The 20,687-nt window shown below is 39.2% G+C and overlaps 1 protein-coding gene across 1 annotated transcript in view; it reads left to right on the top strand.

Annotated features, from left to right (window-relative positions):
* LOC103597566 (calcium-dependent secretion activator 1-like) overlaps positions 1-3,984 on the top strand; it is a gene marked incomplete at its 3' end in the record, with an annotated part of 127,475 nt that extends 123,491 nt beyond the window's left edge. Inside the window, exon 4 of the mRNA XM_008581424.1 lies at positions 3,652-3,984. Coding sequence (XP_008579646.1) covers positions 3,652-3,984 — 333 coding nt within the window. The remainder of the gene's footprint in view (positions 1-3,651) is intronic.
* Between the last annotated feature and the right edge of the window lie 16,703 nt (positions 3,985-20,687).

Raw genomic sequence — 20,687 nt, forward strand, 5'->3', positions numbered from 1 at the left:
GGTTGATGGAGGTTAACTGACTTGTCTAAGGTCATCCACTAGTGGCTCAAGAAATATTTATCGAGTGGCTACTGTGTCAAAGGAAGGGACTATGTGAAGAAGATGAAACATCCAGGATTCAGGGATTGCCCAGCCAGTTACAGACATCAGCTGCAACAGAGCGCCGACATCCTGATTTCTTACCCCTTGTTAGGTTCCATGGAAAACAGCATCTAAGTCACTTGTTTTGAGAGACCCATACATTGTGCCTGCAGGTTTCCTCTTTACCCTCTTGCCCCCCTTATTCAATAGGGTCTCTATTCAAAGTAGAGAAGTCTACTCTGTTCTTATCATTCATCCACTAATTCAACAAATGTTTACGGGGCACCAGCTATGTGCCAGACACTATCTTAGGCACTAAGAAGAAGTGATAGGTAAAAACAGCTACAACCCTCCCATCCTGGAATTTATAGTCTGCCTGGATGATCAGATCTTTACCAAACAGTCACAAAAACAATGACAGATGGCAGCTATGGAAGGGCATTGGGGGAAGAGAATGTGGGGCCGAGAGCTTATTCCGGGGGCCTGCTCTAGGTTTACAGGCCACCGGTATGGGCAGATGAGGAGAGTATGGCTTTGTCGTTGTATTAGTCTGTTTCCATTGCTTATTACAAAATACCTGAAGTTGGGTGAGTTATAAGAAAATAATATTTATTTGCTTATAGTTTCTGAAGCTGGGAAGCCCAAAGTCCAGGGAACATTGCTGGTGAAGGCCTTGGTGGTGGCAGTACTGCAGGGGGCTCACATGGCAGATGATGGCGGAGCAGAGAGACCAAAAGACTCTTCATGCTCCCCTTTAAAAGCCCTCAGAACCACACCCCTGACCACCATCATTCATCCATTCACTTCGGCCTGGTCCTACAATCTAATCACCGCTTCAACGCCCCACCTTTCAATTACCATAATAGCATTTCCCACTCTCAACAGTTACACTGGGGATTCAGTTTGGGGGGACATTCAACCCAAGGCAGTTGTTGATGGAATGTTTCCATGTCACCTCTGATGTTTATTAGAGCTGACAACAAAGAATTAACCCCTTTGTGTCCCACTGCTATCATCAGTCACCTGTACTCCTATAAGTACCTCTCAACTGGCCTCCCTGCCTGTTCTCTTGGCTCTCTTCAGTCTGTTTTCCACATTAAAGCCAGAGAATATGAACTTGATTGGGCCATGTCCCAGTTTAAAACCTTCAGTGGCTTCCCAGTGCCCTTAAGATGCAGCCTGACAGCCTTAATGACTCTGCCCACGCCCTTGGCCATCTGGCCCCTCCCCACCTGTCTTGCATCAGTCTCCCCAGACCCTCAGGGCCACAGCCACACAGGCTCCTCATTGTTTCCTTAGGCACATGGGGTCTTTACACATTGTTCATTCTCTCTGAGATACCCTTTCACTGTTCGCCTATCCATCTTTCACATATTCTCAAAGGTGTTTTCTTTCAGGAAGTCTTTCTTGACCACGTTTCGGAATAGATTCCTGGCATAGACACCCGTGGACCCCTGTACTTTCCCTGGGTGGTACCTGTTCCAGATGGTAATTATATTTTATGGGATTATTACAATGATGTCTTTTGCACTACATGAGAGCTGAATCTGTTTTCCTCACCATTGTATCCCTGGCACCTGGTACAGTGTCTTCCACCTAGTGAGTACCCAAAGAAAGGATGAATGGGCTCATAAAGAAGAGTATGAACATTACAGCTGGAAGGACAACCCCAAAATCTTACAGTTCAACTCCCTCAGTGTACAGATAAGAAATTGGAGAATCAGAGAGGAAAGGTGACTTATCCAAGGTCACACAGCAAGATAGTGGCAGAGCTAGCTGGGACCATGCTTTACAGCTCCTGCTACAGTGTTATGTTACCTCTCTAGAAACTTCCTCTATTTGCCTCAAAACTTTGTTCTTTGAGATTTAGATCTGTAGCTGCAACTCATAACATCTTAATTAGATGGAGAAACCATACACACTAAGCATTATAGGTTTTCAGGTGAATTCTTTAGCTCATTAAGGCTGGTATAAGGCCTGAGGATTCATTTGAACCTTTTCCTCTATAATTGACTTTCAAATCAACTCTAATGTCTCAAGTGAGAACCAGTTCTCAGGCATTGGGGAGCAGGCACTGTGAAGTAAACCCTCAGCCCTCCTATCTAAATTAGTTCGTTAAGTCGACAATGAATGGAGGCCACCTTTTTAATATCTCTTCACCTCAAGAAAGGCTCTGTGCTGAAGCATGAGGCAATGAGGCGCCTGCCAAGCAATGCCGTCTCCTGGCCAACAAGGGCATTTCCCGAAATCTGACAGGGAATGAACATTTGCTCTACCTCTTGCAGGATATTTATGTACCTTCTGAAGCATGACCAAAGCACAGCTCAAAAGTATCCAATGTTTTCCTCTCTGTGAATATGAAGCAGCAGCTTCACTGCCTTGTATGATTCCCTAGAACCATGTCCTTGTGTAAGCTTCCGAGTGGCGGGCAGTGGAGCAAAGGTAAAATGTGCTTAAGTAGATGGTTTGGTCCCAGGACTTAGGCAGCGCCAACAAAACAACCAAGGTCTGCTCTAGGCAGAGCAGGGAAGGAAGGAACCTGGAGGAAGTAAAATGACCATACTTCTGTAGTCAGACAATTTATCAAAAGCAAGTCCCTTCCCCTCTCTGGAGTCTTGGCTTTTCATTCTACAAAATAGCCTGAATTACACATATGCTCATTGTTAAACTTTCAAAGTTCCAGGTGCTACACTAGGAACTGAAGATGTGGGGAATAAGAACACTGTCCTTGCCCATGTGCAGTTTACATTTCAGGAAGGGAGAGAGATGATTAAACACATATTTACCTAATATTTGTTTGACTCCAACTATAACAAGTATCATGGAGGGAGTATACTATAAGTGGTTAACATTTGTGCAGACATCGTGCCCAATACTTTACATATAACAACAACAACAGTCACTCACATGGCATTTAATGTGGCCCAGGCAGTTTAAGTGCTGTTCATACGTTAACCCATCTAATCTTCCTTGCAGAATACCTGTGATGTAGAGACTACTATTGTCCCCATTTTATAGATGAGAACACTGAGGCACAAAGAGGTTAACTTGCCCAAAGTTGCACAGCAACTAAGAGGCAGAGAAAGAACTCATGCAGTCTGAGCATCTGTTCCTTTTTGTCTCTTTTTTCGTGACTGGCAACGGATCGCAACCCTCGGTGTTGCGTCCGCACCTCACTCAGCCAGTGAGCGGCCGGTCTGTATGTGGGATCCGAACCCTCGGCAGGAGCGCCGCCACACTCCCAAGCGGCGCACTGTAGCAGTGCGCCACCAGGCTGGCCCAACGCAAACTTTTTGAAGTACCCTTGTATATGCTGCCTCTCATGATATTATTTTCTCATTTACTTCTTGCAACCACCTGGTAAGTTCTATTGTTATTCTCATTTTATAGATTTGGACACAGGTACAAAATGTATAAGTGACTTGTGTGAGTTTACATAGCCAGGAGGTAGTAGAGCAGGATGGGACCCAGCTGGTGCCTCTTGTGATGCACAGGATGGGGTAGCCCAGCGCAGGAAGCTGGTACCTCCACAGCTGACTCTCTGTCTTTCCTGGCCCTGTTCTTGCTCAGGTGTTCCTGAAGAGTGACCGGGTAGCCCGCATGGTGCAGAGTGGGGGCTGCTCTGCCAATGACTCGCGGGAGGTCTTCAAGAAGCACATTGAGAAGAGGGTGCGTAGCCTGCCTGAGATCGACGGCCTCAGCAAGGAGACTGTGCTGAGCTCCTGGATGGCCAAGTTTGATGCCATCTACCGTGGGGAAGAGGACCCCAGGAAGCAGCAGGCCCGGATGACGGCCAGCGCAGCCTCCGAGCTGATTCTGAGCAAGGAGCAACTCTACGAGATGTTCCAGAACATTCTTGGGATCAAGAAGTTCGAACATCAGCTCCTGTACAATGCCTGCCAGGTAAGGTGGCTCTCACATGGGCCCACAGCTTTGGGTAAGCAGAGCTGCATTGTGACTTCTATGGGCCACTTCTGGAGAAAAAAACAGTAAAAATCATATTTTATGACTGCATTGGTTAAAAAGTTGCATATAATCAAGGCTAGACTATATTCATGATTCTCTTCTGATTTTAAAGGAAATTGAAACATTTTTGTGAGCCCCTAAAAGTCTCTTGGGCCCTAGGCACTGAGCTCATTGTGTCTAATGGGTAAGTTGGCCCTATGAGTAAGGCTTGCTTGGTTTCCATGCATCGAAAGTGCTAAAAATCAAAATAATGATTTTTTTTTTTAAAGATGGTTTTGCCTTTAAAACAGGTGGTGTTTTCCAGTTGGGGGGCTTGCTTTCCTCAGCCACTGAGACAATTGGATTTCGCACCTGGTTGTCAAGAGTAATTATTTAGAATAGAAAACTTGCATAAGGCCTGAGCTTAATCATACCCATGCATTAGTCACATTATGAATTTCTGAGTGGATCTGCTGGGGAGATCTGAGGCTCTGCTTGGACCCACCCCACAGTGGGCCTGTATTTGCTTTGGATGGAGGGTTGGGGGAGTGAATTATCCTAGATCTTGATTTCCTGCCTAACCTTACCGTGATATTCATTCATTCAGCAACTATTTATTGCTTACTTTGCAGACTGAAAAGTTTAATGTCACTTGGGAGCATTTTTAAAATGCACATTCCTATCCCCCAACCTTAGATATTCTCATTCTGCAGCCTCCAGGAATCTGCATTTTGAACAAGGGCCTCCTTTCCTGGTAATTTTGTTGCCCTTCCACTTCTAAGAACTGTTAGAAAAAAAATCAGCTGTGCCCTAGTTTCCCCAGGCCAATTCCACCCCCTAAGGTAAACAGTATAGTGTATTAGCTGAGAATTGCTCACACAGACCAAGGTAAATCCTAATATGATCTTTGGCTAGCTTTGTGGCCGTGGGGATTTAGCTAACCACCCTACACATGAGCTTGGGATGAAATTGTTATAAGAATTCAAGGTGTATAAGGCCCAGAGCAACATGGGATTCTTTACAAATGGATGCAATTAAAATACATTATAGTCTAGTTGAAAAGACAAAAATTCAGCAGAGAGTACCAGAACACTGCTCTAAATACTCAATATGAGAACTACAGGATTTTGAGGCTTACTTCTTTCCACCTTCATGGCTACCCATTAGGTCAAGCCACCAACATTTCTTACCTGGATGACCATAGTGTCTACCTCACTGGTAAACCTGCCTCCCATCTTGTTCCATATCAATGCACCCACCACACACAACTGGAGTGGTCTTTTTAAAATGTAAATTAGATCAGATCTTGCCTCTCTTCTGCTCAAAACCTTCCAATGGCTGTTACCATTAGAATGACGTCCCAACTGAGGCTTGCTCATACCACTCTCCTGGAATGCTTACTCACTGGCATTCTTTCTGTTTTGCCAACACATCGAATTAATTTGGGAGCCTTCACATTTACTCTTCCCTCAGCTTAGAATGCTCTTTGCCAAGACCTCTGCATGACTCGTACAGCTTAAATGCCATCTTCCCCAAGAGGTCTTCCAAGGCCACCCCACCTAAAGCTCCCCCTTCACACCTCACCAAGTCCCTCTCTATCACATCCCCCTGTTCTATTTTCATTACATTTCATTATTTTCTATTTTACCACTATTTTCCACTTCTTATTTGTCTATTTTTACTGATCTATTATCTGTCTCACCCTCCCAACCATCTTTCACTGGAATGTTAGTTTCATTACGGTGGAGATGGGGCCAGCCCGTGGCTCACTCGGTAGAGTGCGGTGCTGATTACGGTGGAGATGCATCTTTGCCTTATACACTAATATTCCCACCATCTGGAGCAATTCTTAGTACATAGTGAGTGCTCAGTAAATGTTTGTTGTATTGATAAATGGATAATGGTAAGTTATTTTAATTAGTAGGTAGGGTCTTCTCACCTATTATATCTCACCCAGAATTTTCTGGATATTTTAGTAAGTAGGAATCTGTTTAGCATTTCATAAGATAATACATGCATTGCATTCAAAGATCATCCTGATATCTGCTTTCTTCTCAGCCAATTTCAATTCAGAACACTGCCAAATGAGGTAGTTTCTTTGATGGGTCAAAAAGTATTTTCAAATTCTCAAATAAATCTCAATATAAAATTAAATGTAATTGTTCTTTTTATTTAAAATATTACTGCATCCCATGTGGCTCTTTTAGAATGGGACAGGGAGGTGGCTTTTCCACTACTACCACCACCACGGCTTCTCCACCACAAAAAGGTGTCATTCCTTCAAAGAGATTAAAAGTCTCCCACCTGAGTTATAAGTAAGATTCAGAATTACAGAGATGGTCAAGTGTTCCTAAATCTGTTAGGTACATAATTATTCTAGGGATTAATTTTTCTTCTTACTGCAACAGCTTATGATGAATATTTTTTGTTCTTGTTCAAACATTAGCATTACTAGAATGAATGCATTGCTATACCATTTCGTGTCTTACCTCAGTGTTTTTGAACTTGTTGAATAGAGTTAAGTGGCAGGACCGTATTTTGCTCTTTTCTTCTAAAAAAGAAAATGAGAAAATTTATTTTATCTTCAACATCTTTTCCATGAGTTAGGAAAAAAGTACAGTAATATTAAAGAATAATGTCCTCTCTTCCCAGAATAACAATTGTCCCCTTAGCCAAAAGAGAAAGGTAAAGGAAAGTATTTTTGGGGAAAGGGATACTTAAGGCATTTAGTATTATATTCTATACTCACACCTAAAGCTGACTATTGTTTCAGGGTTCTATATCAGTAGAAACTAGGGGGAAAGAACATAAGTACATAATTCACAAAATGAAAAAATACAAATGAATTCTAAATATGTAATTTTTATATTTGTGTTTAGTAATTTGTTATATGAGTGAATCGGCAAATAGTAAACGTATTTTAAAAGAAAGATAATGTATCACAAATATTATAAAAGTGTGTATTCCTGTAACTTACTGCTGGAATAAATTGTTTTTGCAACCTTTCTGCAATGTGTTAATTTGCTGCAAAACAATTTTATAATGGGCAAACCTTTTGATACAGCAGCTTCACCTCTAGAAATTTTTTATATGTACATAATCAGAGATGTGTAAAGTAATTTGTTATATGAGTGAATCGGCAAATAGTAAACGTATTTTAAAAGAAAGATAATGTAACACAAATATTATAAAAGTGGGTATTCCTGTAACTTACTGCTGGAATAAATTGTTTTTGCAACCTTTCTGCAATGTGTTAATTTGCTGCAAAACAACTTTATAATGGGCAAACCTTTTGATACAGCAGCTTCACCTCTAGAAATTTTTTATATGTACATAATCAGAGATGTGTACAATAGTGTTATGTCCAAAGATGTTCATTGCAGTCTTTTATATGGGAGTGAAGAGATGAAAGCAGGTTTAATTCCTAACAGTAGGGGATTAATTAACTAGGTTTTGGCTTAACCATATGAGGAAATATTCTTTATCCAATAAAAAGAGTTGTTGAAGAAGAATGCGGACCACATGAAAAAATGTTCATTAGGTATTGCTAAGTGGAAAATACAGCTATGAAACAGAATATGCATGCCTAGCTCCATTTTTATGTGGGGAAGGGGTAGGGAAAGGATGGAAAAAGTACTGGATGGGCAAAAAACCAAAATGTTAACTCTGCTTATCCTTAGGAGGTAGCATTATATTTGATTTTTATGGTTTTCATTTGTACTTTTCTATGTCTTCAAATTTTCTGCCTTAAGCATACATACAGTTATTTTGTAAATGGAAACAAATACCAAAAATCTCAACAAAGAAACAATCAAAACAATGGGATAAGAAGAAAGTTATCTTCTGAATTGTTTTCTAGACTTCAGCCATTTGCACACCATCTTCATGATTTCTGCCATTTGCAAGTACTACCTGTACTCTAAATATTAAATATTTCTTATTAAACCAACTCCCAACTCACTTTTTTAACCATCTTTATCTTAAGAAGTAATATACATGAAATCACAGCTTTGATGTACTAGTTTTTTGTTTTTGGGGGGTTTTTTTAGTGATACACATTAAAGTGAAACATAATCATTAAAATAGAAGCTCTTCATGGGTCAGCCCTCTTAGGTCACCTCACACCGCTGCCTGGGGCAGCCAGTGCCCTGATGGACTGAGGGTGGTGGTAGGACAGAGCTCTCTGATGCTATCCCCCAAAATAGCCCAGACTAACCAGAACAGCTTTCACATGGATTCTGCTCAGCCAGGCAGCAAGGCATGGATTTAATTTACCTTTCTCCTCGTCCCTTGCTGGCCGAGTATGGACAAGCAGGGGAATTACTGCACCTCTCTTGCCCTGCAATCAGGTGTCAGAAATTATAGATTCTCACTCGCTTTCTCCTAGACTACACTCAGCTCTGCAAAATTCTGTCAACTCACAGGAGCAAGGATATGCAAATGAAATCATATCGCTTTCATTCTCATCCTGCTTAAATTGCTTCTTTTTTTGTGTTCTCTGGACCACCTTCCCCTTATGAGACAAAGCAATCCCTCGATGTTCCAAGACCAGAAACGTGCATAATGTTTTCCTTTTAAGCATATCTCATCCTAGGGGAAGCTGTAATCTGATTTTTGGTGCTGCTTTTTAAAAGTTCCTGTGATCTCTATGAGGTTCTGCCAGTAACTGCTATATTCATCTCAAATGAGAAATGACATTTATCAAAGAGCAATTATATCAGTTACATATCAGTTGTCTGTTGTAACATGAACTATGTCTATCAAAATGTAAGAAAATCATCCTAGGGGAAGCTGTAATCTGATTTTTGGTGCTGCTTTTTAAAAGTTCCTGTGATCTCTATGAGGTTCTGCCAGTAACTGCTATATTCATCTCAAATGAGAAATGACATTTATCAAAGAGCAATTATATCAGTTACATATCAGTTGTCTGTTGTAACATGAATTATGTCTATCAAAATGTAAGAAAAAAGCAAGAAGCCTTAACAAATGTCTCCATATTTGCACATGGAATTTTTAAAGTCTATTTCATTTATTTGAGAATCTATGGATCAGTCTCATAGAGGTTGCTCACACTCAACATAATATTCAATGTAAAATAGTTGGCAACTCATTACAAAATCAGTGTTGTTTTTATTTTTCATAGACTCTTGGGAGGAGGCAATCAATTATGTAGGTATTTGAGCATTTCGGTTGAAATCTAAAGCTAACTCAAAAAAAAAAGTAATCTCTTTGAGAATGGGTTGCATCACCTGAGAAGTGAGACTAAGGCAGGTCTGCTTTCCGTCTTCCTGAAGTGCAAAACTAATGATGAGAATGATGATGTGGGATTTAAAAACATTTTTAAGGTGCACTATCTCTCCCCTTTCCCTTTACTGGTTTCCAAATTTGGTGTCGATTTGATGCCCAATTGTACCAGGTGTCTGTTACTTCCTACTCCTCTGCTTAACTTATAAGTTAACCTTAATTGCCTCATTCTAAAATGTGTGAACATTTTCACTTGAAAAACACCTTAGAGGAACATTTTAGAAAGAGTCAAGTCTACATCCTCATGTAAGTTTAAATGCAAGTAAACTCTTCTTAGTGATGCAACCCAGCTGACTTTGAAGGGATGCGGATGAGCGTGAGCTCAGGAAGTCAGTTGTTTCCTCGCATTTTGATTCTGTTCTTTGAAAATGCCATCACTGCTCACACTCTTTGTTCCTGGAAACATCAGCAGCATGACTCTAACCTTATCTTTAGCCATCATTTGTGCCTGATGGGCAGCAGGGAGAACATGCACACTCCAACTAATAGGAGATGACAGTATTCTTTTCCTCTGAATTTCTAGAGATTTTTCAGATAAGTGTGGTAGACTTGACTAGAGACATGGGATATGATTTCCCAATCTATAAATACCTTTGCATTTTGAATATTGAGTTTCTCATCATTATTGAACTGCTAATTTTCATAGCATTTCATTTTCTTTCCTCCAAATCATCATCAGTGTGGCCTTTGGTGATGTGGTTCTCTTATTACAGTACTATCTTCTTTGGACTTGATTAGCACTTGGCAGCTTTTCAGATAGTTTATTAGACTCTGAAGAGAAACCTCAAATTATCAGGCTCTCAGCTGTGACCCAGATTGCTAGTTTATATCTATACCACATTACAGAGTCTTTAATCTCCATATAACTACATAGATTTTTCCTGGTCCAGAAGTTTCCTGTAGATATATTAGCTGAAAATTTGCTTCTTGGGCCAGACTCTGTTTCTTAATCACTTTTCCTGGCCCTGTAACAACAATACAGTATTTTTATATATAACAGTCTTTCAACAAATATCTATTGAAGAAGTGTTTTAAAATCTCGGGATGGGGTTGTGGCAATGGCAATCTAGTATTAAACACTTTTATTTAGAAACTTACTTTCATCATTCATTCAGTCAGTCAGTCATTTAACAGGTATTTTTTAAGTATCTACTGTGCACTAGGCGTCACGTGTTGTATGCTGTGGATAAAGACTAAACCTTCTTACTTTGTCCTAGAATGGCCCATGATGTGGCTACTGACTGTCTTTCTCCTTGCTCTCTACACACCTCCCCTTGACTTTATAGTTGCTGTCCTGCATAGACTATTGTGTTAATTTTTGTTGTATTGCTAGGTAGCAAATTCCAAACTTAGTGGTTTAAACTAACACCCTTTTATTATCTCACAGTTTTTCTAGGTCAGAAGTCCAGGCATGACTTAGCCACTGCCCAGGGTCTCACAAGGCTGGAATTAAGGTGCTGGCCAGGCTGTGTTCTCATCTAGAGTCTCAACAGGGACAGATCCACTTCTCAGCTCCTTCATATTGTTGGCAGAACTCATTTTCTTGCAACATAGAATTCTTCAGATCTAGCAACAAAGAGAAAGGGAGTCTTTGGTGTTTCATATCTCCGACTTCTAGACCTGCTTTTAAAAGGATCCTCTGATTAAGTCAGTTCTATGAGGATAATCTCCCTTTAGATTAAAGTCAACTGACTAAGAACTTTACATCTCTACGTTCTCTCATATACTCTCTACATTCTTCTCATATACTGTTGATTAGAAGCAAGTTATAGGCTCTGCCCACACACAAGGGAATATACTCTCTACATTCTTCTCATATACTGTTGATTAGAAGCAAGTTATAGGCTCTGCCCACTTGGGAGGGACTATAGTAGGGTGGGACTATAGTAGGGTGTAAATCACCGGGACTTGTTCCTGTCTATTACCATGATAGCACTTAATACAGTCTGAAATTACCTTGCATGTGTATTTACTTAGTTATTATCTATCTCCTCCTCTAGACCATTTCTTTGAGAGCAAGAATCACATCTGTTGCATTCATCACTATATGGCTAATACTTATTAGCAGAATGCCTGGCACAAAATAGATTCTCAGTTAAATATTGAATAAACTAGTAAATGCAGGGACCAAGGCATGTATGGCCTCACCTCATGGGGCTTAAATGCTCACATTCCACAAAGGTGTGTGTTTGGTCATTTTTTCTGGTTAGATAAAATGCAGCAGTGAAAGAGGCCTGTCATTCTGTGACCTGAATCCATCTGTCAATATTCCTGTTTTATAATGTGGATATCACCTGAGGGTCACAGTATTCTTCCAGGCACAAACTTTCCCTCTAGTCACACTCAACCTCTCTCCCCCATCACATGGTTAACCAAAGAGGGACAGAAGCTAAATTCTGTCTTTCCAAAGTCATACACTGCCTCTAACAGTCATTAGATATTTAATGAACTGCCGCCGGTATTAAATGACTTTGCTTGCCAGATGTACTTTCATTTCATCATTCTTGGAGTGTGAAAATAGATCAGGATACATATACCACATAAACATGTTCTACTTAGTTAGTAGGGACAGAATTAAAGACATTAAAGGTGGGGGAAGAGGGATAGAAAACCGAATAGCAATATTTAATTTTCCAGAGCAACAATTTTCTGATGACCCCCCATGATGATTTTTCTTCTCCATCAGCTGGTCCTAGAACACATGGCTAGATATTTCTGTCTGATTGCACCTGCTGTTACTGAGAAACTAATGGCGATGGAAAGTTGAAATTGAGAGACAGTGGGTATCCTATAACTTAGGAGCAGGGAATTGGGCATTTTTCATGCAGCCTTCAAAACTGCTATAGACATTTCAGCAATTTATTCCCTTTCTTTCCAAAATAGAATCATAAATATGCTCATTTATTCAAAGTTCTTTGTAAGCATTGAACCATGAAATTGTAATCAGAGGTGTTAAAGAAGTATACTTTCAGAAAAATACACAAAGAAATAGTATTTCCTACTTTTTTCACCTTTTGCCAAAACATGAAGCCTATTATAAACTATCTAGGACAGCCTTGCAAAAAGAGATGTTTTGGGGCTGGCCCAGTGGCACACTCGGTAGAGTGTGGCGCTTGGGAGCGCCGCGGCACTCCCGCCGAGGGTTGGGATACCATATAGAGACCGGTCCGCTCACTGGTTGAGCGCGGTGCGGGCGCGACACCGAGGGTTGTGATCCCGTTACCGGTCACAAAAAAAGACAAAAAGGAAAAAAAAAAAAAAGAGAGAGAGATGTTTTACTGGCCTTCTGACACATTACACCAGCCCAGACTCCCCATGGTAATGATTTGAATTTACCTTCCTCTTCCCAAATGCACCCTTCTTGCTTCCACAGTGATTCAGAGCTAGAATTAGCAGAAACTTGGGTAATGAAGTGTAGTATACAGATTAAATTTTGTTGTTAACTGATTTTGTTTCAATTCTTTTTTGAAAATATAAATAAAATACATTAGTTCCCTTTCCCTCCTAGCTAGTCAGTGATTCTACATCAGATTTTTATGGAGCATGCTTAGTCAGTGGAGGCCTCATGATCTAAGTTCTGACCTCCTATTTGAACAGTAGTAATACCTACCAAATATTAAGCACTTACTGTGTGCCAGATACTAAGGATAGTACTTTATATATTATTATATTTAATCCTCATAACAACCTTGTAAGATAGACATTTTTACCTAGATTTTAATAAGGAAGTTAAAAAGAAAATATATAGAGAAGTTAAACATTTTTTCTAAGGTCAAACAGCCAGTCAGCAGCAAAGCTGGGATCTGAACTCAAGATTGCATGACTCTAAAGCAAGCTTTTAAACTCAGTTGCTGATATTAGTAGTACATCTTTTCCACAGATAAGGAAGATTTTGGAGATTAAGTAGGAAGTTTATTGATCTTACCTATTCTCTAGGAAGATAGGTATGTGTGTATGTTACTGAACTTTTTATGAGTCTCTTTTTATATAGCTTACTCCTTTTTTCCCTAAAATTTGTTGAAGGAAAATAAAGGTCAGCTGAGGACTCAGTTCTGTGTATTGGCTAGTTGGGATTTTAATGGATGTGTCTATTCAATGAAGACTGGCTTATATTTGTTTTACTCATTTAGGTTCTGCAATATCAATACAAGTGTTTCCAGATTTAATTTTTAAAACATACTTAACAAAGCCCCACAGTGGATGGTTGAAGGATAGGAAATGCTTGTCTTTGTTGGCTTGTCATTGCTTGCATGTGATCTAGTCAATTGGATGACATGAAAAAGTAACTACTTCATGTTACACAGTATGAGCATCTTCCTAACAGGGCCCAGTGGTCCCAGAATTAAAACAAAGTTGCTCCTTGGAGGAAGAACACCCTCAAAAGCATACATGAAAGCTCAAATTACAAAGCCTTTAATTTAAGTAGACCAGAGGTTGGTAAATATTTTAGGCTTTGTGGGTCTGATAGTCCTTGTACTAACTACTTAATTCTTTCATTGTAATGAAATCAGCCATAGACAATATGTAAAGGTGTGAGCATGGCTGTGTGCCAGTAAAACTTTATTTATAAAAACAGGCAGCTGGAAGATTTTACGCAAGGGCTACAGTTTATCAACCTCTCAATTAAATAATTATCACATCATAACAGCAACAAGTATTTACTTTCCAAAAAATTACCCTATGGATATAAGATCTTACCTTTTCAATCCTAAAGGTTTTAACATAAAAATTAGTCCATCCATTCTGTGAGCAGTGGGAAGTAATAGTTGTTTAAATCCTTGGAATTGAAGACAGAGTCATTGTGTAACACAGAAGCCAAGAATGTGATGTTAGGTTGTTAATATACTAGAAGTACATCTTGAATCAGCCCCTTAACTTTTGTAAGCATCAGTGTGCTTATCTGTAAAATGGGAATAAAAACAGAATGTGCCTCACTGCATTTATTGTGAGGCTACGATAAGGTAATGAATAAATCACTTAACACCATGCTTGGCATACCTCATATACACATTTCCAAAAACATAAACTTTATTATAACATTATTATTGCCACTTGAGCCAAGACTTGGTCTATGATTAGTGGTTTACCAAAGGTTGATTTTTTAATAGAATTTCACAGCTACAACCTTCAGAATAGTTATAACTATACCCTAGTATTATGCAGAAATTAAGCATCTAATATCAATGGTTAAAAAAATAGAACTCTTTGGTTACAGAGATTTGGGTTTGCATTCTGGCCCTGCTACTTACTGTGTGATCATGAGCCAGTCAGTTAACCTCTCTGAGCCTCACTTTCTGCATATATAAAATGGGAATAATGATAGTACTCACCTAATCATGTGGTTGGTGCTAGTAATTTTTAGCTACCATTAATTAATCAAATTTCCATGTCTTGAGAAAGTTCCATTCTGATGAATAATGATGTATGGATTTGGGCTGGTTCTTTGGAATCAGTTATTGAAATCAAACAACTAGTCAGATTGTATCTGAAAAAATATGGAGTGTAACACAAGGTCCTTGCCTTCAAGAAATAGACAATGCAGTTTGAAGGAGCAAGCTAATATGTACTCAAAACCCATTCACAATACAACTGTAATATTTAGTGGTGGTATAAATCCAGGCCCAGCTGCTTGATATGTATGCAACCTTTAACAAGTTAATTAACTTCTCTATAAAACACAGTTATTGATAACCACCAGGGAGAAATAAGGTATGTAAAGAGACTGTCACATGATAGAGACCCAGTAAATGGTAGTCTGAACTAGTCATGGTAGTTAGCAGCAATTGTGATGGGGTTAGTAGGGTGGTATAAGCTTCAACAGCTGAAGGACTTTGGAAATCTCAGATAACAGTGGGGTTTGATTGGTCAGTGGCCACTCCACAGAGGAGGTACTGGTTGAACTGGGTTTGAATGATGAGGAGATGGTTTATGCTTAATGAAGAGAGATCATCTGAGATATAGGCTATCCTTTCTTACCGAGTGATGGACCAGAGTAGAGAAGAAGTTGTATCATAAACATATTGTGGTAAATTGAATAATTCATCTGAATTCTTCACTGTACTGTATTAAAATCAAACACGCTACCATGTCTTATGGGGCATTGAGTGAACTTCTCCACCTCTTGCTTTGTCAGCGGGCTGTCAGCAGAACTCAACAGCAGAGGGCTTGAAGTGTATTTGCACATGGTCTTGCAGCTATTGTCCTTTGGTGATCTTCCAAGAGAAGAACACGCCCCAGGTAGTTGTTTCCCCTGTAGCCTAAGCCTCCGTATGATACACATGAAACAAATCTAGCTGAACACACATCTGTAACCAAGCCCAGCCAATGCAGTCTAAAGTAACACACTGTCTACAGCTTACAGCCATGCCCAGTCTGGATCAGCAGAACTCTAGTCAACTCACAGACGCATGAACATGACAATAAATATATGTTGGTGTAAGTCACTGAGTTTGAGGGTAGTTTATTATCCAGCATTATTATGGCAATAGCTAACTAATGCAAACAACATTTAAAATGAGTGTACATTTTGGATAACAGACCACTAGTCAGATACAGATATAACATATACGAATGGGGTTCTAGTGTTAACTACCTCTCTTTACTGTTGCAACTATCTTAACTCAGAGACTCTTCCTTTGCCTCTCTCATTCTCTGTATTCAACCTGAATTGTCCACTTTTCTGAACTATACTGCTGTGCTTGCTTCCTGGGATTAATGGTGATATGCTAATTTTAAAAGGCTTCGCTTGTGAAAGTGGAAGAAGGGAGAGGATAGGTTGGCTGAGGTAAAGATTTGAGAACTCAAGCTAGATGGTTGTCCTCATTGTCCAAGAATGAGGGTGGAACCTGAATAGATTTGGGAACTGGAAAAGAGATGAGGAAGTCTGAAATCCCTATTTGCAGAAAGACCAAGGAAATTTAATAAAGATCATTAGAAAGCTGCAAAGCCCTTGACTTTATAAGGGGTGCATTTATTTTACTGTTGTGATGATGCCTGTATCAGTTAGTTATTGCCATGTAAGAAACTACCCTCAAACTCAAAAGCCTTAAATCAAGAAGCATTTATTTGTACTCATAAGTGTACAAATGAGCTAGGTAGTTCTGGTCTTGGGCTGGGTTCTTACGTGTTTGTTGTCAGCTGTGGGTTTGGTAGGAAGCTTTTTTCTATTTGGGAGTCAGATGACTATAGATTAGCCGAGGATAACTTCAGCTGATATGATTCCTCACCCTGGACTTCTGCACATGACCACTGGACCAGGTTCTAAGTGAGAAAATGGAAGAGTGCAAAGCCTCTGGAACTCCTGGTTCAGAACTGTCACACTGTCACTCCACTGTTTTCTATTGGCCAAGGAAGTCACAAGTCCAGTCAAGATTTGAGAAGAAACAGAGTCCATCTCTTGATGGGGGAGCTGTGAATTTACAATGCAAATGTGGTGTGGCTATGATCAGAGTGAAGGATTGTGGCCACTTTTGAATCTACCACAGTTCCTCAGGCCATGATTATTGTTGACATGTCCTAGTATAAAACTGCTTAAAGCTAGTGTATGCCCAACATATTTTACCAATTTTGTTTAGTGAACAGGCAACATTTTATTAGAAAATATTGTTTTTATTGCTAGAATTTAAAACACACACACAACTAAGTAATAGGACTTGAAGGTCACTGACGTCTCCTAGTGAAAAGGGAATCAAAATTTTTAAGTGTGAAAGTAATTTTGTTCTCTGAAAAGTATTAGCAAATGTAGAAAGATAAGCCTGATAGTGTTTTTAGATAGTAGTTTGGAGAGTTGTTAGCTTATCATCATCATTTCAAATGCCATTCAGGAAAAGAACATATTTTTTCTGACCCTTTCATCATTGAGAAATATCAGCCACTTCATTATGTCACTCTGAGATGGGCAAGCATTGCTTTTCCATCTCAAAATATTGTCTTGATTACAATAAAATCAGCAAAATCTCATAGAAAAGTGACGTGAGAGTGAAATTGATTGTGACACTGGACGTACCACCAATGGTAACACAACATTCAATCATGCATTTATTCAATCTGAATTGTGCATCTTTCATATACCAGACACTGTTCTAGGAACTGGGGATACAGGAGAAAGTGTGAAAGGTGAGATTCCTGCTCTCATGAAGCTGATATTTAATGGGCAAGACAAGCCAAAAAAAGTAAGAACACATATCATATCATATCAAGAGAGATAAGGGCTACAAAGAGAAATGCATCAGAATGAGGGGATAGAGGATAATGGTGGTGTTTTAGATAATGTGGACAGAGAAGTCTCTCTGTGGTAGTGACTCTTAAGCTGAGGTCTGACAGAAGTGGGTGAGCCAGCTATGAAGATCAGGGGAAGAACATACCAGAAAAGGAAGTGGCTTTTGACAAGAGAAACAATGAGCTCAGTTCAAGGAACACCAGGACATAAGTGTGGTTGGAGCACAGAGGCCAAGAAGAAACTAATAGGAAGAACTTTCAGAGGGAGGGACAAAGGACAGATCACAAAGAGCATTGCAGGCCATTGTTAGGAGCTTAGATCTATTCCAAGGATGATGAGAAGCCATTAGAAGTTTGTGAATGAGGGACTGACAAGATCTGATTTACCCAGTAAAAGGAAAGAGGAGAAAATCAGTGTCTATGGAAACTTTATATGACTGACTTATTTACTTGGACTTTAAAAGTTTGATAAATCTGTACTTTGAAGACAGAATTGTTTGCCCTGGTTCTTCGATTTCTGCAAGTTGTCCAGGTAGGCAGTACATAATAAGAAATCCACTAGAAAGCAAGAAGGAGACCTTTTCTTATTCCAGCATTGCTTCCCCATGCTCTCTAACTCAGTGAAACTTCTCTTGAAAAAAAAAAAATGGCAATTTAATTTTTCCTATGTAATGGCGCTCAACACTTTTCTAACGTTTATTCTTAGTATTTCTTTCATGGAATGAGATGGAAAGTTGTAGAAGTAATGGGTCAGGAAGGAAAGTTGTAGAAGTAATGGATTAGGCATGTTTATGCAGGAAATAATAAAAATGTTTACTCCATAAATTTGCATCCAAGGAGAATTGCCTGCAAACAATCCCAAATTGTTGTAAGTGTCTAAGATTTACTCTGTGGATATCTTACCTACTAAATAGTCTTTTAACTAATATGTTCATGCTGTTAATTCTTTATAAACTTATTGGGATGGACCACATTTCTTTTTAATTTGTTGAGAAGCAAGATTTTGTAGAAATGATATTGGGTCATACAATATCTTTCTCTTCATGCTAATACTCTGCTTTTATGCTGAGTTAGGTAGTTGACATCATTTTATTTGATCTTCATAGCTCCCCAATGAGGCAAGAAAGACATCTTCCTATTCCCTCTTAAAGATGCGGGAAATGATACCTGGACAGGTGAAGGACTGGCTGAAGGTCACACAGGTGGCAGAGTTAGAAGTTGAACCTGACATGCTGACCTCCACATCTGAATTCTTGCTATCTTACAGTGCTTCCCATGCCACATCTCTGAAGCTGATCCCCCTTCACAGTAATGAGGGAGATCAGTTATGTCAGTTAGATCCTATCAGTCTAGCCAACTATGTTAGGTACAGGCTAAGATGCTATTACCTAAGAGACCCAAAGAGCATTCTTTCTCTCTGATGTGAAAGTCTAAGCTAGTAGTTAGTTCTTCAATTTTATCGTACCTTCATCTGCTAAGGTGTTTTCTATGTGCATATGATTGGAGCTTGCTCATCACCAACACATCCATATTCAGGCCACAAGAAGCGAGGAGGAAGTGGTAGGCAAGCTGCTGCTTTTTAAGGATATAACCCAGATATTGTACTCTGCTCTGATCCCACGGGCAGGACCTCAGTAGACCACATCTCTTTACAAAGAAGCCTGAGGAGTGTAGTGTCCAGCTGGGCAGCCACGTGCCAGCCAAAGCCTTGTTGGTGTCAAGGGTTCAAGCACTGAAAAGAAGAGAGTGAGAATGGATACCAGGGCATGCTTAGTGGTCTCCACACTCTCACAATTCTCCCATCATTATTAGGTAATATTTAAGACATGAAAATAATACAGAGCATAATAGCACTGACTCCCGTGCAGTCATTCCCCAGGTTAATATATAAATGTTAGTGCTGCAGTTGAAGTCTCACTCCTCCATTCTGCCCCCAAACAAACAGAAACCATTTACTGCTTTTGCTGTTTATCCCTTCCATGCATTTCTTAATACTTTCATTGCCAATATAATAAACCATTACTTTCAAAAAGTTCATAGAAAAATACAATTAAAAGATAATATGAATCTTTCCGTGAACTTTTTGAAGTACCCCCATATGTACCCTTTATAGATCTATAGTACTATTGTAATTATGCTAAATATTTATATACATTGTATTGAACTGTTATTTTCTGCCACTGCTTTTTTGACTCATTATATCAGAGAGATTCATTCATATTGATACAGGTAGCTTTATTTGTTGATTTTCTGGATGATGTCTCATTATGGATATTGTCATTTATTTGCTCAATAAAGAAATTCAAATTTTTTTGCTACTACAAAAAAAATGCTATTATAAATATCCCTATACATGTCTCCTGTGCACATGTACAAGAATTTCTCTAAGGAACATACCTAGAAGTATAATTAGTGGGACATGAGGTAATTACATCTTAAAGTTATTAGATCTTACCACATAATGCTTCAATTAGTTGTATATTCCCTTCAATAGACTATAAGTGACTACTGTACTCTTTACAAGTAGCCATAGTTCAAAAATAAATTTTTATTATAATGAAGCAATCCCAGATCTTTTGTACATTGCTGTGGAGAGGATAAGACTCAGTGATTCCATTTCTTGGTACCTACTCAAGAGAAATTAGTATATTTGTCACCAAAAGATATACATAAGAATATTTATAGTAGCTCAATTTTTAACAGTCAAATATCCATCAACAGCAGAATGGATAAACTATGGCTTATTCATACAGGAATACCTTTAAAAAGCAAACAACTGCCACATTCAACAAAAAGGATGACTCTCACAGATCTTAGATTGAAAGAAAATATCCAAACCTTCTTTGTATATGTTCTGTGATTTCATTTATATGAAATTCAAAATCAGGAAAAACGAATCGGTGGTGATAGAAATCAGAATAGTGGTTACTTCAGTGAGGGAAGGAGGGGGGACTGGGTATTGGTTTAAAGGTGCACCAGAGAGCTATGATGGAAATGCTCTATATTGGTAATGTCCAAGATGGTAGCCACTACCTCATTAAATAAATTTAAAATTCAGTTTTTCAATTGCTCTAGCCATATTTCTAGTATTCATGTGGCTTGTGGCTGTTAAATGGATAATGCAGACACAGAAAAATTTC

This window comes from Galeopterus variegatus, unplaced genomic scaffold (assembly GCF_000696425.1).
Source record: "Galeopterus variegatus unplaced genomic scaffold, G_variegatus-3.0.2 Scaffold2352, whole genome shotgun sequence".
NCBI classification, from domain to species: domain Eukaryota; kingdom Metazoa; phylum Chordata; class Mammalia; order Dermoptera; family Cynocephalidae; genus Galeopterus; species Galeopterus variegatus.